The sequence below is a fragment of the Ursus americanus genome, chromosome 11 (assembly GCF_024610735.1).
Source record: "Ursus americanus isolate L20-20 chromosome 11, mUrsAme1.1.p, whole genome shotgun sequence".
Classification (NCBI taxonomy): Eukaryota; Metazoa; Chordata; class Mammalia; order Carnivora; family Ursidae; genus Ursus; species Ursus americanus.
In genome coordinates, this window is record NC_142137.1 from 60,897,021 (window position 1) to 60,921,974 (window position 24,954).

The window sequence follows — 24,954 nt, forward strand, 5'->3', positions numbered from 1 at the left end:
ACATGACATTTAATACTTTTATATTGTTCCTTCTAGATGAATGTATTTACTCAGATCTCTATTGTTGGCACTTTGAATTCTCTTCCTCTTTTTCTCTAAGAAAATGTTTAGTGTACTTTGCGGATGGATTTATTTACTCAGAGTGCTATTGTTGGTCACTTGAATTTCTCCTCTTCTTCTTCCTCCTTCCTCCCCCTCAGAAAATGTTATTTAGCCTAATGCCTCCCTTTCAACTGTACGGAAATGTTTTGGGAACTGAGTACGTTCAATACAGATAGAGCCTTAATATATAGCTATCCTTGTTTAGTTACTGGCCCGAAACCAGTATTTCTACACTAACAGGAAAGTGCTGTTCTAAGTGAAGCTGAAGCATAGATTTTTAATCTAAATTAAAACTAGAGGTTTTTTAATAGCCTTTGGCAGAGTCAGTGACATATGTTTTGGCATCCAAGACCCGGCATTGGTAGGATGTAGAAGAAAATTGCTGTTTTGCAGTTCCTGCTTATGCTGTGATTCCAGCTAGGAATGGACTTAGTGTTTATTTCAGGCCTGGAGTCACACCCCGAAGGTTGGCTGGGATCCGGGAAATCAGGTAGTCCGGCTACTTACCTTACACGTGAGGAAACCTGAAACCCAAAGACTGTAGTACAAACCTTGATGGTACAGAGCCAGGGCATGAATGCAAACCCTCCAACCAAAAGAGAGACTGTTATGTCATAACCTAATTTCTGGCCCATCCTCTGAGCTCTTTCTATACACACGGCTGGGTACATATTCATCCCTCTACCTACACACACACACACACACACACACACACACACACACACACACACTGTGTAGGCCCTTTTGGCTTTTAGCACATGGGGACCGTGTGCTTTGTGCAAGGAGCTTATGTTTAGGGCATTTCCTGATCTCTAAATGCCTTTTCTGCCCTACTGTGTTACGCATCTATGTCCAAATACAAAGAAGAGTGGACGAGCAATCAGAAACCATAGTCTCTGATCCGCAGTCCAGCTTTGAGCCCTCTTGTTGACTTTGCTCCCCTGTAAAATTTTAAGAAGTAATGACACATGTGAATGAACTTTGAGGCTTTAGTTTGTTTTGATTTGGGTTGGATTTTTTTAGGATAATTTCGATGCAGAGTTGAAGCAGTGGCATATTATGGGAAAGCTAATCCGTTATCATGGAGACTGTTCAGGTTATCTCTTGCTGCCTAACAAATCATTCCAAAGCCTCGTGGTTTGGAACAACAACAATCATTTCTAATCTCTCCAGGTTTTGTGAGTCAGGAGTTCAGAGGAGGCTCTGCTCTGTGGTTCTGAATCAGGGACTCGTGAAGTTGCAGTCAGACATGACAGTGCTGAGGTCCCCTCGGAGGCTTCTTACTCACACAGCTGGTACAGTGGCAGGAAACACGATCGGAAGGCCCCGGTACAGCTAGGGTCGCTTGAGCGTCTCTCTACATGTCAACGTGGTCTCACCACATGGTTCCTCCAGCCTGTCAGCTTCAGGATAACCAGACTTTTCTGTGTGGTGGTTCAGGGCATGTCCACACCCAGTTTTAGTGCAAGCCTCCTTCTGTCTTCATGCTCTGCCATATTCTAGGTTACTTGTGTCATGTTCATGGTTCCCGCAATGTCCCTGCCCCAGCTGGGTTCCTGTGGGAAGGGAAAGAATGTGGAGGAATGATGGTGAATGCTTGAGAAATGGACCCCCAAAGGGGCACTTATCACTTCCACTGGTGAGGAGAACTTGACCGCCATGCTGTTAGGTTTGGTGGGAAGGCCAGGACATGTACTCGGCCGAGCCTCTGTTCGCGAAGCCGACCGTAAAGGTAAAAACAGCTGCATTTATATCAAAAGCCTTAAGGGAATTCCCTTTTAACCACACTGGCATGTTGGTGCCCTTAAATGTAGAAATTCTAGAGTCACCGCGTAGCGGAGGCCCTTTATCTATTAGCTGCATTAACTATCAACTACAGTAGCCACTGTATCCCTTCGTTTCCATCCACTGGCCTGAGAATCCATTAGTAAATTCCCTGAATATTTAGTATCAGACTTTACAGCTTGAAAGAATCTTTGTTTTTGTGTTCTCATTCAACCTCTTCTTGTTTGAACAAGGGCATTTTTGCAAAACATCTTTTCCCATTCTTGATCTTGTACAAATACTGACTTAACCCACTCTTCTCTGATAACACCATTTTTTAAACTATTTACTTTGGAAAAATTTTAATTTACAGAAAACTTTCCAAGATCGTCCAGAGTTCCTTTACATCTTGCATCCAGCTTTTGCTAAAGTTAGCATCTTGCCTCACCATAGTACTTCGGTCAAAACTAAGAATGAATGCGGTAGTCTGATTTTTTTTTTTTTTTTTTTTTACTTCTTTATTACCAAAGAACTGCAGGTAAGTATGAAAATCATGTTATCGGGAGTAAGTACTCTGAGCATTAAGGAACAGGTGGAATTGCGGTCCTGGCCTTGCTATTAATGGAAGAATCGTGGGTATTTTAGAAAACCAAGAGGGAGAAATTCATGTTGCTCTCGGTGGCTTTTATCTACCAAACTATCTACTATCTCAGAGGTGTGGATTCTCCTCAAATACCAGGGGTCGTATTTGACATATAGAAATGTGCATTTCTTATAACCTCAACTCTAAAAAGTTTTTTTCATTTACTTTGTCTACAACTTTGAGGCTCTACCTAAGACCGGCTGAGAGAAGAACTTCTTGCTTATACTTAGTGTCTCTACTGGTTTCCCCTTTTTGAGAAATTCACAGGCAGTATAATAAGGAACTACATAATTTTAGTTATTCATTGGTCTTGAGCTCAACACGTTCTCTTGATATCCATGACTGCCCTGCCAAGGAGCTCAGACTAGCTATTTGAAGTCTAGAATAGCAATGAGCAGAGCTTGGAAATCCTGATCACGCATCAGCCCCCGCTGTGCATAGAATTCTGCCTTGCCTCGTAAAGCTCCCCTTGGGGGTTGTGACAGGGAGTGGTCGGCTGTGGACCCCTCGGTCCCCCCTTCAGCATGTAAACATGGTCACAGGAAGCCTGGGCTTTACTTGCCATGGAAAGTTCTGCCTCAAGCCTAAGTCAGCCTGAGACAAGTTAGAGCCAACAAGTGCTGCTTTTGATTCTAACAATGACATTCCAAAGGAGAGCAATTAAAATGATGGAAGTTTGAGGAGCAAACAAAGAAAAGCCGAGGAATTAAAGCTCTCCCACCTAGAAACAATGAGAGAGAGACTTGTCATGAAGTAAAATGTGGGAAAGCATACCTACGTGGAGCTCTATAGCCACTGTTTTCTTTTTCTTGAGGATGGCACGAGAAGGAATATTTTATGTTCATGGCTTGGAGGCTGACAGTACTTCTGGCTGTAAGAGTCAAGACTCCAAGATGCTCGACTTGGGTTTCGAACATCACCTCCGGGTTTCCCAAGGATCAGACGGACCAAGACCCTCCAGGCAGGCAGAACCAGCTTCTTTTAGGATATTCATGGTCAAAAGACCCACTGACATGGGCCATCAGCAATGTGCAATTCTCAGAAGTTGCTGTGTAATAGCCCAGTGCTTGGGTTTTGGTAAGAAGGAAGAGAGGTTACAAGAAGAGAAACAAACATGTTAGCCAAATGTTAGTACAACTTGTCAGCATCCTTCACTCAAGGTGCAGGAAGAGGCTTTCTTGTTCTACGGCTTTCTATCTGGGTGTTTCTGTTTACCAGGGGAACGATGACCCCAATATCTAGTATGCAGTGACTGTCTTGCGCCTCTGTTTTTACTAACTCATAACAATATGGTGTATTAATGAATGGAGGCGAAGAAAAGACAACGTTGGAATTGTACGCACCTCTCCACTCACTATTATTTGGATAAAGATTGATAAGGAAGTCAATTTTTTTTTTAAAGATTTTATTTATTTATTCAACAGAGACAGAGACAGCGAGCGAGAGAGGGAACACAAGCAGGGGGAGTGGGAGAGGAAGAAGCAGGCTCATAGCGGAGGAGCCTGATGTGGGGCTCGATCCCAGGACGCCAGGATCACGCCCTGAGCCGAAGGCAGACGCTTAACCGTTGTGCCACCCAGGCGCCCCAAGCAAGTCAATTTTAATCTTACAGAACAGTGTAATGATCTAGAGGACTTCATTGTCCAACTAAAATACAATGCAGGCCACATATATAATTTGTAATTTTCCAGTAGCAACATTTAAAAAAGCAAAATGAAACCAGTGAAAATAATTTTAAGAAGATATTTTATCCAACTCATTATCCCCAAATATTAGTTCACCGTGCAATTAATGTAAAAATTATTAAGGAGGTGTTTTGTACTTTTTTATTTCATACTAAGTCTTTGAAATCTGGTATATAGTTTATCCTTACAACATGTCTCATTTTGGACTGGCTGCATTTCAAGTGCTCAGTGGTCACATGTGGCTCCTGGCTCCTGTTTTGAATAGTACAGCTCTGGAAAGAAATATCAGTAATTGGTGGGCTATATTAGGAAGGATAAGCCAGACAGGGTGTAAATTTTAAATTATTTCGAGGGAGGTGAGAACAAGACGAGGCAGTTTTTATGAGGTCCATTTCCTCATGTGAGAAAACTATAATTATCTTCTAAGCAATGAAGCAACATGAAAATGTGGTCCATTAGCAGATGCAGTCTCATATTATATACCATTATGTGACTTAGCATTCAATGTTACTGTCCTCGGTAATTTTGGAAGGTGTTTAATTTGGGGCAGTAAGCTTGGTTACATATTACAGATACCAAATATCTCAAATGTTCTATTTTAAAAGAGCCTGGTTGGCAGTCTGAAGAATAGGCTGGCCCAGCGGCCTAGAATACATGGCCTGGTATTAGAATATATGAAGCCCTACCTGGAACAGGGCCCAAATTCATGCTGCCATTTAAGATTTATCCATGAAGGGACCCCCCTGTTGACCTGAGTTTCATATCCCACTTTTTCCTGCCTTTGAAAGTGTAAAAGGCACTGCCATCCCTTGCAGCCCATCATGGACTCCTCTGAAACTCCTCGCCACTTTTGCTCCCCTTTCATCCCTCTCAGTCCCAGTATTGGCTGGCTAACCTGACATAAAAGGAAAGAAATGAGTCTCTATTGTGTTCATTTCCACCAATCCTGATAATGGATATGTGCCAAGAGTTATATAACTGTTAAATATAGTTTTCCATACTGGAGAGAAGGTGTGTCCAGATCTATGGGGAGTAGGCTGATCTGGACCTTTCCAGATGCCCTGGCTTTCAGGGACAGTATATCCAGTTTATTTTCAGTACTAAATCATTGCCTCATTGGACCTTTGAGACCTTAAGAATAATCCAATATACTTCCCAAGGTAGTACCCATTTCTGAAAGTGAGGTCATCCTCATGGTTTTATGGTTATGATGGATGCCATCATGAGGGGAAGAAAATGCTGGGTCTACTCCTACTTTCAACTGCCTAGGACTTTCTTAACACCAGTCCCAAATGTGGGCAAGTGTGTCCTGCTGTAAGCACACCTACAAGCCTGGCTGATTCTTGGATTTTTGCCATACTCAAGTTGGATCAGGCTTTTTAGGGCAAGTGCATTTTAACTACTATAACCAATCCATGTTTTATAGGCCATAAAGTTGTTATAGAGCGAGCAGAAAGAATATTGCAAAAGCTTTAAAAATTTGTGGCAAGTTTATACCATGTGGTAGTGGTTACGCCGATAAATTACTCATTTCCTACACATTTCTTACCATTCCTGCTTGTTGACCCAATTGAGTTCTTTTATATTTATAATTGTCATATTTGCATTATAAGTTGGCACTCATATTTGCCATGAATATAAACTATCTAGAGAAAGTCAGGATGTGGAAGGATACAGACCTGATGGATTCTTTATATTCTAGAAATATCGCTACCAGCTGTTTGATAATCTTTATTACAGAGCCAAACCAAATTCATGTTCCTTTTGAAAAATGATCATTCATCTATATTCTTCTTATTGTGTGTTTTGTTATAAACTTCCGAACATAAGTTGTACTCTTGTATTTTTCTAAGAAAACCCGTAAACATGGATCCTGGTAGTAAGTTAACCTGCGGAAATGAAGCAAATATCTTCATTTGTCACACTCTTCACTGCAAGGCATATTGTTCCATAAACTTGGGATCTCATGAGGGGAAAACAATGTTGGTCCTGCCTTGCAAATGAAGAAGATTGGCACTTGGTGTGTTTCACCAAAATAGCTTCTGTGAGCTTCAGTTTCACGTAGGGCCTCAGGATTTAAATGCTACATATATTAAATGAACTTTTGACTTTGCAGTGCCCACTTCAAAACACTAATGGGTCTGTCTCTTTAAAAATACATCATTTTCCTCATAATTGAGTTTCTGTACTATTGAATTGTGTATTTACACGGCCGTGTTGTCTAGCTTTATGTGGGGAATGTTGTGGTTAAGTATCTCTGTAATAGTCTAACTTCATAGGCACCACAAATGGGATGTCAACTTTCAAGGAGAGATTGAGAGAAATGTTGTGTTGAGAGAGAAGGTTTGAAAGAAGGCATGGATCTTAAACAGTTTGGCTTTTGTTGTCCAGTGTCAGAAAGTTATTGTCCATACCAACACTTTCTCTTTCATGCCGTATCCAAGTAAAATGTGAAATTGTCAGCGTCCGTGAAGCAGTGGTGGACCCAGGATGGCAGCTTGAAATTTTGTGGACCGAGGGTGGGCTACTTAAACTGTAGAACAGTGTTCGGTCAGATTCTATACGAATCACGGGGGGTGTGTTTTCAAGCACATAAGAATCACTTGTGGTGCTTGTTAGGGCCGTAGAGTCCTGATGCCCTGACCACTGAGCCTTTGATTCAGTAAATCTGGACGAGTCTGCGTGCACGAGTCATCCCAGGTGATCCCACTTGGAGGCAGTGGCTGCAGGCTCTCTCGAGCTTTAGTCTGTGCACAAATGGCATTGGCGTCTTGTTAAGAAGCAGACTGAAGTTGGGGAGGTCTGGGGTGGTGCCTGAGACTCTGCATTTCTCACATGTTCCCAGGTGATGCTTTAGAAACTCTGACTTTGCAGCTTGACCTACATGGGTGCCTTTGCATTTCCTTCTATAACGAACCCGCTCCCTTTTTACTTTTGACCCTGTATACATTTGGGCTAGGTTTTAACCCTGAAACCTTGTCTGATGTAATTTAAAAATACTTACCTTGTCCTTTGTTGTTGTTGTTCTTTTTTTTTTTTTTTTTAATGACTATAGATGTGCAGCCGTTGGGTCCTGAAGTGCCATCAGCTGTAACAGAAACTCCAGATCGCAAGACCATCGGCAGGCAGCCCCGCTCCCAGGAACTGAAGGCCATGGAGCTCTCGGACAGTGACCGCCCGGTCAGCTTCGGCTCCACGTCGTCCTCAGCCTCTTCCCGCGACAGCCACGGTTCTTTCGGCAGCAGAATGACCTTAGTCTCAAACAGCCACTTGGGCTTGTTTCACCAAGATAAGGAAGCCGGGGCCATAAAACTGGAGCTGATTCCAGCCCGGCCGTTTTCTAGCAGCGAGCTGCAGCGGGACGGCCCGGCTGGGCCACAGAATGTGGACGAAGGCGGCCACATTCAGCCCCGGGCCCAGCGGAGAATGGAAGCAAACGGGCCGGGTAGACCAGGTGCAGAGCCGGCCACCAGCCCCAAGCTCCTCTATGTGGATAGAGTCGTTCAGGAGATCCTGGAGACTGAAAGGACTTATGTGCAGGACTTAAAAAGCATCGTAGAGGTAAGGCACACTTTTTTTGTTTAGTCCTTTTAAAGCTTATCGTGCAGGATAAATAGGCTTGCAAAGTAAAGAGCAAAGCCAGGTATGGGGGAGGTTTTGTCTCCTAAGACGCAGAAGTAGGGTGAATGTTGAAACAGATCATCACTGAAGAGGAACCCGAGGGCCATATTCGTTGTGTTAAAAATCCTCTTCGTATTTGCAGCAATGCACTGATTACATGTTAGAAGCCAGAATGAGGGTGCCAATGCGTCCCCCAGTAGATCGTGTTAAGAACTCCTCTGTCTGAGCGCTCCAAGTGCTCCACGGGGGCTCCAAAGCAGGGTGTGAAGCGTCCTGACTCGCAAATGTCAGGTGTATCCAGACAGAGTCCGTCTGGCTATCTTCACCGTAATCACAGTTGTCTACTGGTGTCTGGGAGCTTCCCAGACAGGTACTGATACCTGCGTCCCACCTCCAGAGACTGGGATTTCACGGCCCTGGGGGTATGGCCCCGGCAGAGGGATGATGGAGGATCCCCAAGTGATTCAAATGAGCTTGGGAGCCACTGTTGGGTGCTGTTCTCTATTGGTTGGTGTTTGGGGGAAGGAAGGGAAGGGAAGGGAAGGGAAGAGAAAAACCATGGGCTTTGTCTTGTCTCGGGCTTTGTCTTGTCTCTATTAAAGACTTCACTTTAATAGTGAACCAGTGTGCATAAATCATTCGACTCCATGTGAATCGGGCTGAGCTGATGGGCCAGATTAGGTCCTCTGGAGATTGAGTTATGAATTGACTTTGATTTATAGATAGGTTTTTAAGGATAAAGTAAAAATTACCAGAGCAGCTCAGATGTTAACTCATTCTCAATTAATGATTAAAAGTATGACTATTTCAAAGGCAAATTTATGTATTTTAAAGCTGGACCCACTTTGCTGCCTGGGAATATACCAAGTTCTTTGAGTTGTTAGTGCCCACTTCCTGTTTTAGACTTTTAATCTAAAATGTTTCAGGGTGTAGTGGAATATTTGCTGATGAGCACATTCTGCACCAAATACATGCATTCTTAGAGCCTTAGAAAAAAAATTCTGAGGCATAATTGTGTGTTGAGTTCCATAAATGACAGAACCAGACACTGTCTACTAAAAATAGTTATGACATAACTTCCTGGTAAAAATAGAAAAATCAATTGATGCTCAACCAACAATATGTGATCCCAAATGTAGACTGCAGCAGCCAGTTTTCTTGGTAATTTCAACGATGATGTCATTTGTACTTGCGAAGAAATACCTGTGAAACTGCCCAAAATTTTCAACCTCTCAGGAAATGCGCGGTTGTCAAAGCTTTCTTTGGTGTGTCCTTCTCTGGTGTGTCCTTTTTCTTTTCTTTCTTGGAAATCTCTCCACCTACCTGATCAAAATTCACCATACTGAGAGAGAAGCCGTAAGTTACTAAACTGACATTCCACGAGCACTGTGGTTTTTTTCTGAGACTGGTTGATAAACCTTGGTGAGAGGAAGTGGGTAAGATCTGAACAAAAGGGGACCGATAAAGACAGGATATTTTTTGCTAAGAAAGTGGCAGTAGAAGTTCTATTCCAAGCTGCCCAGATGTTCTTGCCCTTTTTTTTTTTTTTTTTTCCCATGATCGGTGAAATAACCATGTTTTACACTGGGGGTTGGTGGACGTTTTCTATCAAGAGCCAGAGCGTAAATGTTAGGGTTTCTGGGCCCTAACGTCTCACTTCTAATCGCTCAGGTCTGCTGTTGTAGCTCAGAACAGCCGCAGACATTATGTCAATGAATGGGTATGGGTTTTCCGGTAAAACTTTAGGGCTATGTTTGACCCAGGGGCCATAGTTCGAGGCTATGAATTGGTGCCTGTGTTTCATTAGCTCTAAAATGAGACTAATAAATAGTAGCCGCCTCATAGGATTAGTATGAGAATGAAAAAATACATGGAAAACCCTTCGAACAGGATGTGCGGCCCACGGGAAGCAGTCAGTAAAAGGAGCGCATCCGAATTTGTTGGTTGAGAGTGGTCACCATTCAGCTATACTGTGTTTCACCTAAAGTCTTTCACGAAAGTAAACAGATGAGTCAGTTCGCTACAGCAAGAGATTTAATTAGGAAGAAAATTTAAACCGGTGATGCCGGCATTACTATTTTCAATGCAATTGGATTATTTCCAGTGAATCCACCGAAAATCTGAGGTGACACCTAATTAGGGTGAGGAAAGGTGAAGAAGGATGTTGGGAGGAGGACTATTTGGGGAAGAAAAGTCCCAAATGTAGTGGGAGGCACCCATGTAGGTCCAAGTAAAATGGTGCTTTGTTCCAGAATTCACCAGAATGCTTTGGCTTATTTACCCTTTCCACCAGACTCTAGATGAGGGATTGGTTGTCACAGCCTTTTCTTCACGTACTTTGGTTATGGGGCCACCTCTGTTTCTCAAGATCACAATTTTCACAGACTGGGTAAACTCATTTTATCTAGTTCTTTCCTTGATGAAGAATAACCAATTATTTTTCCACTTGCAGCAACTCTACCCGATAAAGACTGTGAAAATCGGTATTCTTTTAACATACAAAGTGTCCATGCCATTCAAATCTGTTTTCCTTGATCCATTTCTAACATATTTTTACAATTCTGTAGCTGATTTCTCACAGACCCTCAGTTTTTCAAATGCAGAATTTTAAAATGGGAAAAGAACTGTTCGTTAACAACCTGCTAATACAAGTTCTCACCACACCTAAGGGGTGGAGCTTGTTAGCTGGCTTCTTGTGGGCAAGAATTACCTCTGAGTAGGAAAAAAAAAGTCTAAGCATTTATACAGATACTGGTAAGTCACGTCTCATCTGTGCAGGAGCACATTTCTGATTTTCTGCACATCTACCTAATACACTTCCACGGCCATCGTCAACTGAATTTCCCTTATCGGTAGCACATTTTATCCATATACCATGTTTATCCATCAGCCCCACAGGTCAGGTTTAGGTTTGTGTGTAGGATTTATAAATGGAAACATTTTTGTAAAAGATCGCTGATATATACATAGATTTAAGAGACATTAACACAGCGGCACCTGGCTGTCTCAGTCAGTGGAGCGTGCAACCCTTGATCTCAGGGTTGCGAGTTCGAGCCCCACACTGGTGTAGAGATTGCTTAGAAATAAAATCTTAAAAAAAGAGAGAGAGAGAGAGAGACATTAACACCATGTGCGTTGACCTGTTCAACCTGGTCCCACCGTAACTGACTTCAGAGAAGAGGTCCTTTCAACCTTATTTAGGCAAAAGAATCCCCAGATGTTGGTTACACAGACAAAGAAGGTTATCTGCCTTTTGTTCCCCTATGTAGAAAGATAGTATTAATCCCAAATATGTAGGTCTTTTTCCTTTCCCATTTCCTGAACATTTTAAAAATGTTATTGTTTTTATCTCTATTGCTCTTTATTTCTTGCAGTCCTCCCCAGGTCCTTTGTTCTGAGCCCCCTGCTCCTTCCTCCCCACCATGGCTGCTTCATCCTCTGCTTCTTTGCCAGACATGGTAGTCATCTAATTTTGTACACTTCACATTTGATAGAGCGAGAAAGAGGGAAAGAAAGAGAGGTGAGATCTTGACTGTCCCCCCCACTCAAAGGAACAATGCAGCTGTTATTTTCATTTCTATATATGGCTCCTAATAGCATTCACAGACAAAATGAGGTAATAAATAAGAAAGCAAGTTTTAGAAGTTAAAAGTAAAATAGCCAATGAGACAATTTGTGGAGAGATAGAAATCCATGGTTGGAAAGTAGAAAATAAGGGTCTCTTTCATTTTTAATGGAACCTTACAATGACTGAGTGGGGACCCTCATGAGTAGAGGGAGTTTCTTTAATCTTCCTAAATGATCTATAAAAGAGCCTTTGAAAGCTTCATAAGATTTGGCCCCAGATAGAGTTTATGGCCTGTTTTAACCTTTTAGGAAAGTTTTTAAATAGGTCATAATGTTATATAATGCTGTGCATTTAGAAGTTAATTCCCTACTACAAAATATCATCTTTGGAGATGCTACGTTAAATCATCTTTTGGGACATTGAGGACATGTGTATTTAGTAGAAAACAGGTAAAAGACTAAGTGTAACATGAGTTTATTTTTTCCTATCATCTTCTAGAGTGCTAACATTCTTTTCAAGCACCTTTGTCCACACAGTGTGTTAAAAAGCTGAGAAGTGAGTATCACAGCCTAAATGTTTAAAACTTAAAGAGCCAAAGCCTTAAGCATAGCTTTGTTGAGAGCATTCAGCATTGTTCAAAAGCTGTAGCTGAACAAGGATTAGAATGTTGATCTCCAACCCCCCAACTCTTGTGTTTATCAGCCTACAGGGACCCTTTGTTTACTGCGTGATAGTGTAGACAGTGTCAGGGTAGGTGGGGGAAAGAAGGATGCTTTTCACATGCCTGGTGACGTGAAACACACTGAAAGCCATTCTGTCCATTGCCATGGCTTCGAGAAGAAGTTGCTCTTAATACTGGAGGCATCATGTTAGTTGGAAGGATAATCTTCTTGCACTTGGGAAGCAAGCCTTCTCTCCCATCTGCAGAGGGAAAGAAGGAAACCTAGGGACCAGGCCTGAGGAGTCTGTAGGGCCTGTCCACCATTTTCTCCGAGTAGAGACTTCACTTAGAGACTGGACTCAGAACGGAATCTGAGTTAGCTTTTGTCTGGGGCCACCCCGCCCTCCAGGACAACGCTGTCGATTTGGATGTGGTTTTCTTATGAAGTCTGGCTTTCTTTGGATCCTCTTGGAGAAACAAGACTGTTTGGCATGGAAAAGGGGCAGTCTGTGTCTCTGCCGCTCTCTTCCCTTAGCCATGAAAATAGGATTCTCTGTGGGCATTCCCTGGACCAGCCGTAACTGCGTAGGACCCTGGAGAAGAGGAGAAGGGTCTTGAACCAAGGGAGAAGGCTGTTGAGAAGAGGTCAACGGTCATGGCTTTTATTTCCTTTTTATTTGCAGATGTCCTCACTCAATGCTTTCCCTCCAGTTTAAATAACATTTATTATACTGACACTTTTTATGAGGTCGTGTAGAGTTTTTAAAGAATACTGGGGGAAATACGTGTTCAATGCTGGAGTGTAGGACTTGGCAGGAATTGTTTTTAATGACGGCTTGTTATGTGGGTGGATTTCATAAAGAACTTACACTGTGGGATTTGGCACAATTTAATGTACTTTTTCTTTTACGTGGCCTTTGAGTACTTTTATTTGAATGTCTCTATTTGTTTTTCCCTTGGAGGGCTTTTATCATAATGGGTGAATGAGATCTTTCTTAAAACCATTTAAGATCTATGATAATTTAGAAGCAAACCTGTTAAATAGTGTTCTGCCTGTGTTGGAGCTATTCCTTAAAGAGCACATCTAATCGCTGTACATTATCCCCCCAATCTCACTTCGACTATGCATGGCCAGATCTCTTTGTTATTGTTGTTGTTGTCATTGTGTTCCTTCTTCCCTACCCTACCTCATTCTCCTCTCTCTCCACCTCAGTGACAAAACCTTAGAAGGAGGAATACAGTGATTTCTTTCCACTTCTCTTTTTGTTTGTTTTTATTGGAGCATAATTGACATAACAATATCCTGCTAGTTTCATGTGTACAATGTAGTGATTTGACATTTGTATACATTGTGAACTGATCACAATAAGCACATTTACCATCTGCCATCATACAAAGTTAATACAGTATTATTGACTGTATTCCCTGCGCTGTACATTACATCCTCATAACTTATTTATTTTATAACTAGAAGTTTGTACCTCTTAATCCCCTTCACCCATTTCACGCCCTGCCCCCAACGCCCCTTCCCTCCGGCAACCACCCCTCTATTCTCTGTACCTGTGAGTCTTGGTTCGATTTGGTTTTGTCTGTTGTTTTGGGTTTTTTTTAGATTTTATTTATTTATTTGACAGTGAGACAGCAAGAGAGGGAACACAAGCAGGGGGAGTGGGAGAGGGAGAAGCAGGCTTCCCGCTGAGCAAGGAGCCCGATGCGGAGCTCGATCCCAGGACCCTGGGATCATGACCCGAGCCAAAGGCAGACGCTCAACAACTGAGCCACCCAGGCGCCCCTGTTTGTCTGTTTTATTTTTTATATTACACTTGTAAAAGTAAAATCACATGGTATTTGTGTTTCTCTAACTGGCTTATTTCACTTAGCGTAATACCCTCAAGGTCCACAAATGGCAAGATCTCGTTCTTTTTTGTGACTGAGTAGTACCCCATTGTATATGTACACCCCGTCTTCTTTATCCATTCATTTATCGATGGTTGTTTCCATATCTTCATATCCGTATATAAACCATACTGCAATGAAATGGTGCCGATATCTTTGCAAATTAATGTTTTCATTTCCTTTGGATAAATACCAAGAAGGGGAATTGCTGGATCATATGGGAGTTCTATTTTATATTTTTTGAGGAAACTCCATCCTGTTTTCCACAGCGGCTGCAGCAAGTTACGTTCCTGCCGAGGGCTCCCTTTTACCCGCATCCTTGCCAACACTTGTTGTTTCTTGTCTTTTTGATAATAGCCATTCTGACAAGTGTGAGATAATTTCTCATTGTAGTTTTGATTTGCATTTCCCTGATGATTAGTGATGTTGTTTATCTTTTCATGTGCCTATTGGCCATCTGTTTGTCTTCTTTGAAAAGTATCTATTTAGATCATCTGCCCGTGTTTTAATCAGATTGTTTGGTTTTGTGTTACTCAGTTATATGCATTCTTTATATATTTTAGATATTAACCATATCAGATACACGATTTGCAAATATTTCTCCCATTCAGTACACTGCCTTTTTCATTTTGTTGATGGTTTCCTTTGCTTTGCACACGCTTTTTAGTTTGATGAGTCCCGTTTGTTTACTTTTGCTTTTGTTGCCTTTATCTGAAGAGACAGGTCCAAAAAAAAAAAAAAAAAAATCCCTGAGACTGGTGTTGAGGAGCTGACCACTTACATGTTCTAATAGCAGTTTTATGGTTTCAGGCCTTACATTCAAGTCTTTAATTCACTTTGAGTTAATTTTTGTATATGGTGTAGGAAAGTGGTCCATTTTCATTCTTTTGCATATGGTTGTCTGGTGTTCTTGACATTGTTTATTGGAGAGACTGTCTTTTCCCCATTATATATTCTTCTTCCCTTTCTTGTAAATTAATGAACTATACACACACACACACACACACATACGTATTGTGTGTGTGTGTGTGTGTATGTATGACTATAGTGTTTTAATTACTGTAGCTTTGTATTATAGTTTGACATCAGGCATTGTGATACCTCTGGCTTTTTTTTTTTCCTTTTTCAAGATTACTTTGGCTATTTGGGTTCTTTGTGGTTCCATACGAATTTTAGAATTATTTGTTCTAGTCCTGTGAAAAATGTCATTGGAATTTTGATAGGGATTGCAGTGAATCTGTACATTGCGTTGGATAGTGCAGACATTTTAACAGTATTAATTCTTTCAACCCATGAGCACAGACTATTTTTCCGTTTACTTGTGTCTTCAATTTCAACACAGTGATTCTGGGTGTTCATCTGTCCTACCCATTGTAATTAATGTGGGAGGGAGGGCAGAGACCTGGGTTTTCACTTTTGTCCAGTCCTAATGCGTCTGCCCATGTTGAAGGCTCTGTTCATTTGCAACCAGTCAGAAGGTATGAACAATGCACATGTTCAGGGTGGACAGCATTTAGTGAGAGCAAAGTGAGTAGAAGTTTGCAGAGTCGATATGTAAACGTAGCACAGAAAAGTAGCTGTTGGTCTTCACAAGAGTTCACCTGTGTTTAATGACTGCTGCCAGGTTGGGTTATTCTCTCCAGATCTTTGTGGTTAGATCTTCAGTGAAAACTTAGGAACATTATTTAAAAGACCTGTATTGTTCAGATTCTCCTGGGAGCACGGTAGACAGTGACATCATCAATGTGACAGCCTTGAGCTTTGTGACCGTTCCTACCACCTCGCTGGTTTCCAACAGCTATAAACACACTATGTATCTAACACTTGTAAATTTTCTAAATATGTGCCTTGATAACAACAACAAAAATACTAGGAAATGGACATGAACAGCAGCTAATATTTGAGTACTTACTGTATATCGGGCACAGGCGTGAGCCGCATCTTCACTCACAGCCCCATCATGTGGGTATCAGTATAATTTTCCTATTTTAGCACAAGAATATTGAGTGTACAAAGGGCAAAGTAAGTTGTCTAAGGCCACATAGACAGTGGTAGAGCTGGAACTGAAACTTGGGTCTCATTCCAGAGCCCACTCCTTTTGCCAGTAGTCTGCACTGTTATTGGAAATCTTCTCTTAGAATCTAGTGAAGGGTTCAACGTTTTTGCCCTCTTCTTACTCTCTCTGGAGCAGGGCTTTGCAACAGGAGTACCTCTGACAGTTTGGATCGGACAGTTCTTGGTTGTGGGGACAGTCCTGGGTGTTGTAGGATGTTTCATAGCAAACCTGGCCCCTACCCACTAGGTGCCAAGAGAACCGCCACCATTTCCTTTCGTAACAACCAAAAATATGTCTAGACATTGCCAAACATCGTCTGAGGGACAAAATCACCTCTGGCCGAGAACCTCTGCTCTACAGATTTGGAACATGTCTTAGATGCCTGTGTAAGGATGGGCTAAGGCACAGTCACACATAGAAACCCCCAATGTAGTGGCTTAATAGAACAGGAGTGTATTTCGTTCTTCTGGAACAGTCACGTGTGGGTGTGAGGGTTGGCAGGAGCGGTGCTCCGGCCTGCGCTCGTTCGAGGACCCCAGCTGATGAGGCTCTGCCGTCTTCAGGACCGCTGCAGTCTGCACCATCTCCTCCAGCTAGAAGCCCGAGGAGACAGGGAGACATGAGGGGGAGATTTCTAAGACAGGCACCGAAGGGGCTCACCCCCCGGCCTCATTCCCCAGGTGACACTCTTCTCAGGTGGCCACAACGAACTACAGATGTAGTCTAGCTGTGTGCCCAAAGAGGGTGGGGAACATTCGGTGAACAACTGGCAATCTCCAACAACACGTTGTTATAGACTTAAAACATCCTCGCTGTGAAACTACACCGTGTGTCCCTCCTCCCCTCTCCCCGCTGACCACCACTAAAAATAAAATAAACAGGGAAGAAAGCAAGAACGATTTTGGTGATGCTTACCGCTGAGATTATGGTGACTCCCTTTCGCCACGTGGCGTTACAGAATGTTTTAAATGAATTCTCCACTTCGGTCTTGGAACAGACACAGACCAATGTGTCTTCTTTGCTCCTCTCTCCCTTCTCACATATCTTCATCACCCCCTCTTTCTTTACCCTTTCTCCCATCATTCTACTGATTCCCATCGACACAACCAGCAAATAGGGCTCTTTGGAAAAATTGAACACGAGAGGTAGTAGTTTAAAAACAGGGCTGCTGGGTCTAGCAGTCATTCAAAAGCAGGGTTTGTGCTTATCTTGCTAGTGTTCTGGAAACCTTGTGAGCAGAAGGCAAATCAATGAGGATAATGGACTGAAGCCATTAACCACTTAACAGAATGAGGCTCGGGATCTGCAGGTTGATGGTCACACTGATAAAGTTTACAAGAAAAGGGAATGTTCTCCTTTTTATTGCCCTGCCCTTCTTTAAAACTCATTTCTTAGCCATTCTGAGAAGCCAAAATGAGAATTATGGGTTTTGGGGCAAAAAATGAGCAGTGAAAGACCAAACTGTGAAAATTGTGTTTATATATTCTCAGTTTTGTATGCCCCAAACCAACTGATGTTATTATGGATGCCTTTCTGTAAGAAGTTGAAATCAATTTGCATCCTTCCAGAGGGGAACTGATAGAAAATAAATTTACCACTGATAAACAATAGTCTATTTATATTGTTAACCTTCACCGGGTATGGTTTTCAAGTTACTTGGTAGCAATAGCATAATGGTCACCAATTCTTATAATAATTGTGGGTGCAGTGATGGTCCTCATTGTCTCCCTGAGAAATATTAAACCTCAGATAACGGAAAGGTCACCCCTGAGTTCCTGACGGTCCTGATTTGTGACTTGCTTCTTGAAATGTGGGGCAGGATGAAGAGTTGAGGTCAGTCTAAGGATGTCAAAGGTAATGGGGCCCTGAGTCAGGCTTTGTAGGGTATTCTTACTGGGTTACAAGAGTTTATAATTTGAGAGTAGATTATAGACAGGGATTGTTTTAATGCCCATATCGAATATCTAAGGCCCAAGAAAGAGAACGTACAGATGAGAGAAGAGCTATATGCATGTCGAAGTGCCTACAGTTGGTTCTGCTGGAATGTGACATATGACATGTGTGCTCCTAAAAATCCCTCCCTGTGAAAAATCACGTGGGGGGGGAAACATAAGACCTACAGGAAAAATGAGTTTTGAGTACAATATTCAAAAACCTCATTCGTGATAGTTAAAAAAGATAGGAATCTGAGGAAAAATGGAGACAGTTTCAGACATGCTAAATGGTTAAGAAAGACATACCTACTCTAGTAAATATGACACTTGACCTTGAAGTTGCTTGTGGAAGCCCCGTGGTTGCCACACCTGCCACCCTCTGTAGGAGAGGAACAGTATGAGAGGGACCGAGGGGGAGTGAGAAGAAAGAACAGAGAGAAAAAAGAACAGAGAACAGAGAGGGAAAACACAAGATAGGCTAAGAGGAAGGAGAAAAATTGAAGAGGGAGGAGACCATCCAGAGGGTTGCCCTTGAGGAGTGATCTTGAGGTAAGATTGCCTGACGTGGATGGGTGTGGCCCACGTCGCTGAGCAGGTGGACTGAGTCCACTGGTGGGCATTTGAGGTGAGTGTGCGTGGTTTTGTATTCCTGTGCTGCTCTCTGGAACTGGGGGCATTTTTTTTGCATCCACCTAGTGTTTCTCATGGATGAAATCCTGCATAAGCAAAGGCAAAGTGAAGAAATTGGAGTTAAGTTCAAAGTGTTCCTTTGTGGGACGCCGGCGTGGCTCAGTCAGTTAAGCGTCTGCCTTCCGTTCAAGTCATGATCCCGGGGTCCTGGGATTGCGTCCCGCATCGGGCTCCCTGTTCAGCAGGGGGGCCTGCTTCTCCCTCTGCCTGCTGCTCCCTTTGCTGTGCGCTCTCTAACAAATAAATAAAATCTAAAAAAAATTGTTCCTTTGTATATTAATCATGTTGGGAACAAATTCATGTTTTCACAACAAATGATATAGCAGAACTAACTGTACTTTTTGAAGTAGTATGGCCTATTTCAAGTAAGTCTCCCCACCATGACCCTCCCCGCCATCTTTGCTCAGAGTAGAAGATTGAAGAACAGTATTCCTGCTGTCAAAAAACATGGCCTTCCATTTATCTTAAGTGAGACTAATAAAGACTATACAAATATCCTTAAGGCTCTTTTCACTTCCACCTTTTAAGAAAAAATGGTTTGAAAGAATTTCAAGTTCTCTTCACAGTTTGACAGTTCATTCACATTTCTGGAAACTAACAAATGGATTTTTTTTACCCTAATCACAAACCAACAAATATGATTACTTATGAACACAAATAGTTGTAGGAACTTTTTCTTTTACTGGAAGGACTTGCAGAATTTGGTCAAATGTTCTTGCCCAGACGATAGCATTTTCTGTCTATGAAACTCTTCGTACACCAAGGAGATTTAAAGGGTAAACCTTAGTGTGTTTCTGATGTTAAAATTAGAATGATTTTTTCCACCCACACTTGCCGATTCAGTTAGACAATTTATTACAGGAAAGTATAGCCTTACAATGCAATTAGGGGGGAGAAAGAAAACAGAAACTGTCCTTTTCACAGACCTGAGTACATTGATTTCTTTTGCATGATCAAGCACTTCTAGAAATACCTGCAACCAAAAAAGTCCTTCCCATTCTATTAGGCTTTTCTTTTAAGGCAGCATTTTGATTTTTAATAAAAAGGCATTTCAGAAACTTGAGTTAACTCAAGTGATTGAGTAGCTATTATTACTGGCCAGCTCAGGAACTGCTCATATATTTCAAAGACCGCCCGTGGGCAGAATTCTATTGAAGATTTGCTAAAACAGGTCCTGTTCGGTTGGGTTAGAATCATGCTGCCTTTTGGATGTGTGCCATCTTGAATATTCAATTATACTGAGTGGGTAGAAAATTATAGAATTCAGGAAATTATGCTCTAAACAAACCAACCTTCAGTTGGAAGAAGTTTCCCATGGCCAGAAATATCTTCCAAAGATGTTTGCACCTTGTGAAACTAATCACATAGAAGAATTTTACCGAGATGATGCGATAAGCCTAAAGCCAAGGGCATCCCTGCTCTTTAACACCGAGAAGAGGAAATGATAACTCAGGCTGATGCACAGCTTGTCAGCCTCCGCAATGTCGTAGTTAACTGTTTTCCCATCATCTGTGTCTTTGGATTCTCCTTTGTCCACCAAGACTACTTTGCCACTTACGGGGCACAGCATTGTGCTGTATAGTAGCTCACTTAGAATTTTTTCATCTCTTTTTTAAATTGGAAAATATACATAAAATTTATCATTTTAACCATTTTAAGTGTACAGTTCAATGGCACTGAGTACATTTACGTGGTTATGCAACCCCCACCACCATCCTTCTCTAGAACTTTTCTATCAGCTACTGTGTACCCGTTGAACAGTAAGTCCCCGTTCCGCCCTCCTTCAGTCTCAGGCAACCCCCATTCTGTTTTCTGTCTCTATGAATTTGACTACTCTAGGTAGCCCATATAAGTGGAGTCATGCAGTATTTGTGCTTTTGTAATTGTCTTATCTCATTTAGATCACGTCTCCAAGGTCTATCCTTATTATATATAGTTTGCATCAGAATTTTCTTCCTTTTTAAGTTTACATAATATTCCAGGGTCTACATAGACCACGTTTTATTTATCCATCTGTCTGCTCATGGCCAGTTAGGCTGTTTTCAATTGTGTAGGATTTTTGATTAAGTAAAATCACACCAAATTACAGAACCAGGAAATAGGTCTAAACTGACTGCAGATCCTGCAAGAGTTGAGGTGTGTTGGTATGTTTTCCTCCCCTGCCTTTCCTCTCCTCTCCGCACTGTGTGTGACCCTCAACGGGCCATCCCTGAATACCTGCTGAAGGAATGAGCTTGTCTTTCTACCCAGTCACTGTTATAGGTGAGGAAATAGAGATTCAGAGAGCCAAGTGATTTCCCCAGCTGGGTGCAAATGCTGGTTGTCACTACCTTTGATTTTAAGCAGTTATTGAACTTCTGTTAAGTGGTTTCTTCATCTTAAAAAGGAAGCGGTATTGCATACTTCCTAGGACAGCGAGAGGATTAAATGAGGTAAAACCTGTAAAATGTGCAAGCGCCTGACAGCTGATAGCTGCTCAAACCCAGACCCTGAGGCTAAGTATTGGCAGTGCTGGGAGGTACCCAGGTCCTGTCTCCTGCCCATTTCACTTAGAAACAACTGGAAAACATAAGATTTAAGGAGCGTCCCCTAACAGACCAAGGAAGGAGAGTTCTCACTTGTTAATGAAATTTTCTGGAAACCTATTACTTTCATTGCCCAGTTTCCTGTATCTTGGCCACTGATGGGCATAAAATCAGCATGGCCACAGAGGGCTGGTACAGAGGGGAAGTGGCAACAGGTATAGAGTCCCCTCCTTGGTAACTTCTTGGGACAAGTCTAATGCAAGTGGTGAACTTGCCCTTTTCCCCCAGCACAGGTAGAGGTGGGCTTTGGAGGGTCCCGAGAGTGTGTCTGGGCCCGGCCACTGGTGCTCATTGTCCGGTTGGTGCTTTGGGGCCCTTTTTTTGCCAACCCCCGCTCTGAAGCAGGAGCCGGCTTTGAAGTTTGCGTCCTAATTTTTAAAAAGTATAAGGTAAAGAAGGTTACAGATTAAATGTATAAATTTACTTAATATTCAAACTCAGCCAGACTCCTCAAAAACCACTCTTATTAAGAAGACCCACTAGAAGAAAACTTCTACTTCAAAAATAGGAAAAAGTAAAGCATAATGAAGATCCCTTATGAGGAACGTGCAATTACGAGGTCATCAGCCAGATTCGTACCAAGGATAGGAAGCCTCATAAACAGGTTCAAAGGGGCTATTATTAGAGCAATTAAAAGCTATCACCTCAGAAATCTGGCTAGGAGGAGCAGCTAAAAAATCGGGATTTTTCTAAAGCAGAGGGTGCACTTGAGTATCCCCTGGAGAGCAGGAACTTGTCCCAAGCTACACCCTGGGCTAATGAAATCTGTGTCTCTGGGGGCAGCGTTGGTTTTCCTAAATCTCTCCAGATTCCCAAAGGCAATCAATGTTGAGGTCTACAGTCCTAAAGGGAATTTTTTTCCCCATTGTTACAAAGCGAACAACCGACATTTAAAGACAGCATAAATTACCAACCCCCTCACCCTTTGCAAAATACAACAAAATGATGAAAAGCCAAAAATCTGTGAGAATTGAACCGAAATCCTGACTCTGCCATTTTCCTGTGTCGTCTTGGACAAGTTACTGAACTTTTCCACGTCTCTACATTTTCACCTATGAAATGGAAATAATAATGTCATTATGAAAATCTGTAAGGTTTTCCCTGTAAAGTGCTTAGCACAGTGCTAGGCACAAGTAAACCCTCAAATGAGAGTTGTTATTATTATATGATTATTCATCTAATTGGCATTGTTTGGAAAGGCCAGTAATTTCTGGTAGGTTTTAAAGTATCATCAGTTGTTGTGCTTGTGAATCTAACGTTATTATTTCCAAAAATTATTTTAACTGTGCAATTTAAAAAGAGGATAGGCTATATCTCGTTGCAGTTTTTAGGTTACCTGACACACCTGCAGGTAGTTGGAATTCATTTCCAATACAAAGGGCTGCAACAGTGGAAGGAAAGCATTTTCAGAATTTTGATTTGAGCTAGGTGAAACCGAGGTTGATTTATGGGACAGAGCGTTGGCCTGGGCCCTGGTCCCATAGCTCTGTGCCCGTGGATGGCCCACCAGTCTGACCTCAGCTTCATCCTCTAAAATGAGTTTAATTCAAAAAACCGAAATCTAAAGATGACTGGAGATCTCATCTCCTCCAGCCTCAGTTCTCAAGAACGTAACCAGGAAATAAGCAAGTCCTTTGAGCAGCCAAAATAGATTATTTCACATGCCAAACAGTAACTCCTATGTCTTTACCCCAAGAGAGGCCCCAAGCTCTCACTGAGAGCCTATTTACCCTACATGTTTAAAATAAGTTAATTATTTGGTTCCCTCACCCACATCAAGGGGGGGTGGGGGTAGGGGTGACAGCTCTAGGGAGCCAGAGGAAGGAACTCCTTAGTAGATCAACTAATGTAAGGCCATCTAGAACTCACCTCGGTCACCCTGGTGAATTTTACTGGTGAATTAGGGCTTAGAGCATAACCAAAGTCCTTACTGATGTGCCGGAAGAGCAAGAAGAAACTTTCCTTATGTTTGGTATAGCATCTAAAATCTATGGTCTGATGCCTGGCCTTCATAAACAAAGTGATTTTCTAATTATAGTAATTGACTCTTTCAACGTCTTCTGCTCTTGTAAAATATACATTACGTAAAATTTCCCATTTTAACCATTTTTAAGTGTACAATTCAGTGGCATTAAGCACATTCACAATATTGTGCCGTCATCACCACTACTCCTTTCTAGAACTGTCTTAGCATTCCAAACAGAATTCTGTATCCATTAAATGATAACGCCCCATTTTCCACTTCCCCCCGCCCCTGGCAACCTCCAGTCTGCTTTCTGTCTATGAATTTGCCCGAATTAAATAATATTTGCCCTTCTGTGTCTGATTTCTTTCACTTAGCATAATGTTACCAAGGTTCATCCATGCTGTAGCGGTTAATTACAACGAACTTTTCATACTTAGAGAAGATTCTTGTACAATAACCGATCCATTAACAAAAGTGAAATGACGCTTCCTGAAAAGTGAGAATCAACCTTGCTCTGCAAGCGGACGTTTTAAGAAAATAATAAAGACATGATGAGAAGTTCCAAGCGTCTGTCCCACCCCAAGCGAAATGGAATGCTTGTTCTAAATGTGAAGACTCTTGTCCTGTTAAACTAATAGGAACGAATCCATAATGCTTCCCGTGTTTGAATCCCTGACACCCCTCTTCCCTAGTGTGGGCCCCTGAAGGAGAGGGGCTGCAGCCTACATCTGTGGTTTCGAATGGCAAATGGCAAAATCAAAATCACATTGAGGCAAAATTACTCCTCAATTTTCTCGGCAAGCTGCCTAAAGGACGTTATGGGTGGGTGGGTGGGGGTGTGTGTGTGTGTGTCTTGGAAGGAGGCAGAACAAGCCATTCTTTTAAACTGCACTTTAAAATACTTCTTTCTGAAACAAAACTTTTATTTTTTGGATCAACAAGAAATGTTACAAGAGTCCCTTCAGTTTTGTAATGGGGCTTCAAGTTATGCTGTTAACCTTTCAGAAGCTCTAAGTGAGAGATGAGTCGGGAGGGGCTCCCCAGCACTGGCCAGAGGGCGGCCTGCAAATACAGAACTGCTGAAGAGACGCAGCTTTTGTCCAGTTTTCCATAAAGCAGTGGATAAATCACGCAACGCAGGGGTCTGTTTGTAGCCTCCTAAATGGTGTTCCAAATGCAAATGTAGGTAGAGAAAAAGGGTGTGAGTTAATCTCCTTTTGATTAGGGGAGCGTTTCTTTTCTTGTGCTAAGCGGGGAGTTACCCATGGGTGGGAAGCGAGTGGAACATGAAATGCATCTTCCAGAGGTTGGTGGTAAAAATCGCAGTTGCCGGGACAAAGGGAGGGGAGGGAGCAGGAGAGGAATGCCGGGTTGGGTTACAATTCAATACAACTTCAGCCTCAGGGAGTTTGAGAGCAGCCGGGCTCCTTAACCCTTGCCTTCCTGGCTTGGCTTCGCGCAGTTAGCAGACAGACGCAGTTTCAGGAGTTCACTGCCCTCAGTCTGAAGACGCTAGGGGCTGGGAAAGCTAAGGGGAACACCTGCAGTTGCTGACGTCAGTTTTGAGGGAGAGCAGGAACTACAAAGAGCAGAGACTACAAAGGCATTCTTGCAGAGCTGTGTGTTCATGACTCTAGCTTCCCCTCTCCTGGAATTAGAAATGCAAATGCTCAGAGGAGCACCTGACCCTCAAGGAGTGGGAAGGATCCAGAAGGATTCCTGGGAAGAATCTTGGCCTGGATTTGCCAGTAGGAGGGACCATCTTGGCAGTAAAAGCAGAATG

The 24,954-nt window shown here is 42.3% G+C and overlaps 1 protein-coding gene across 2 annotated transcripts in view; it reads left to right on the top strand.

The window, feature by feature from the left end:
• The window catches only part of PLEKHG1 (pleckstrin homology and RhoGEF domain containing G1), a 218,388-nt gene that overhangs the window by 122,491 nt on the left and 70,943 nt on the right, over positions 1–24,954 (top strand). For both annotated transcript variants that reach the window (XM_045805347.2, XM_087865582.1), the window contains one exon: positions 7,250–7,755. In XM_045805347.2, the coding sequence (XP_045661303.2) occupies positions 7,348–7,755 (408 nt within the window). In that variant the 5' untranslated portion in view covers positions 7,250–7,347. The remainder of the gene's footprint in view (positions 1–7,249; positions 7,756–24,954) is intronic.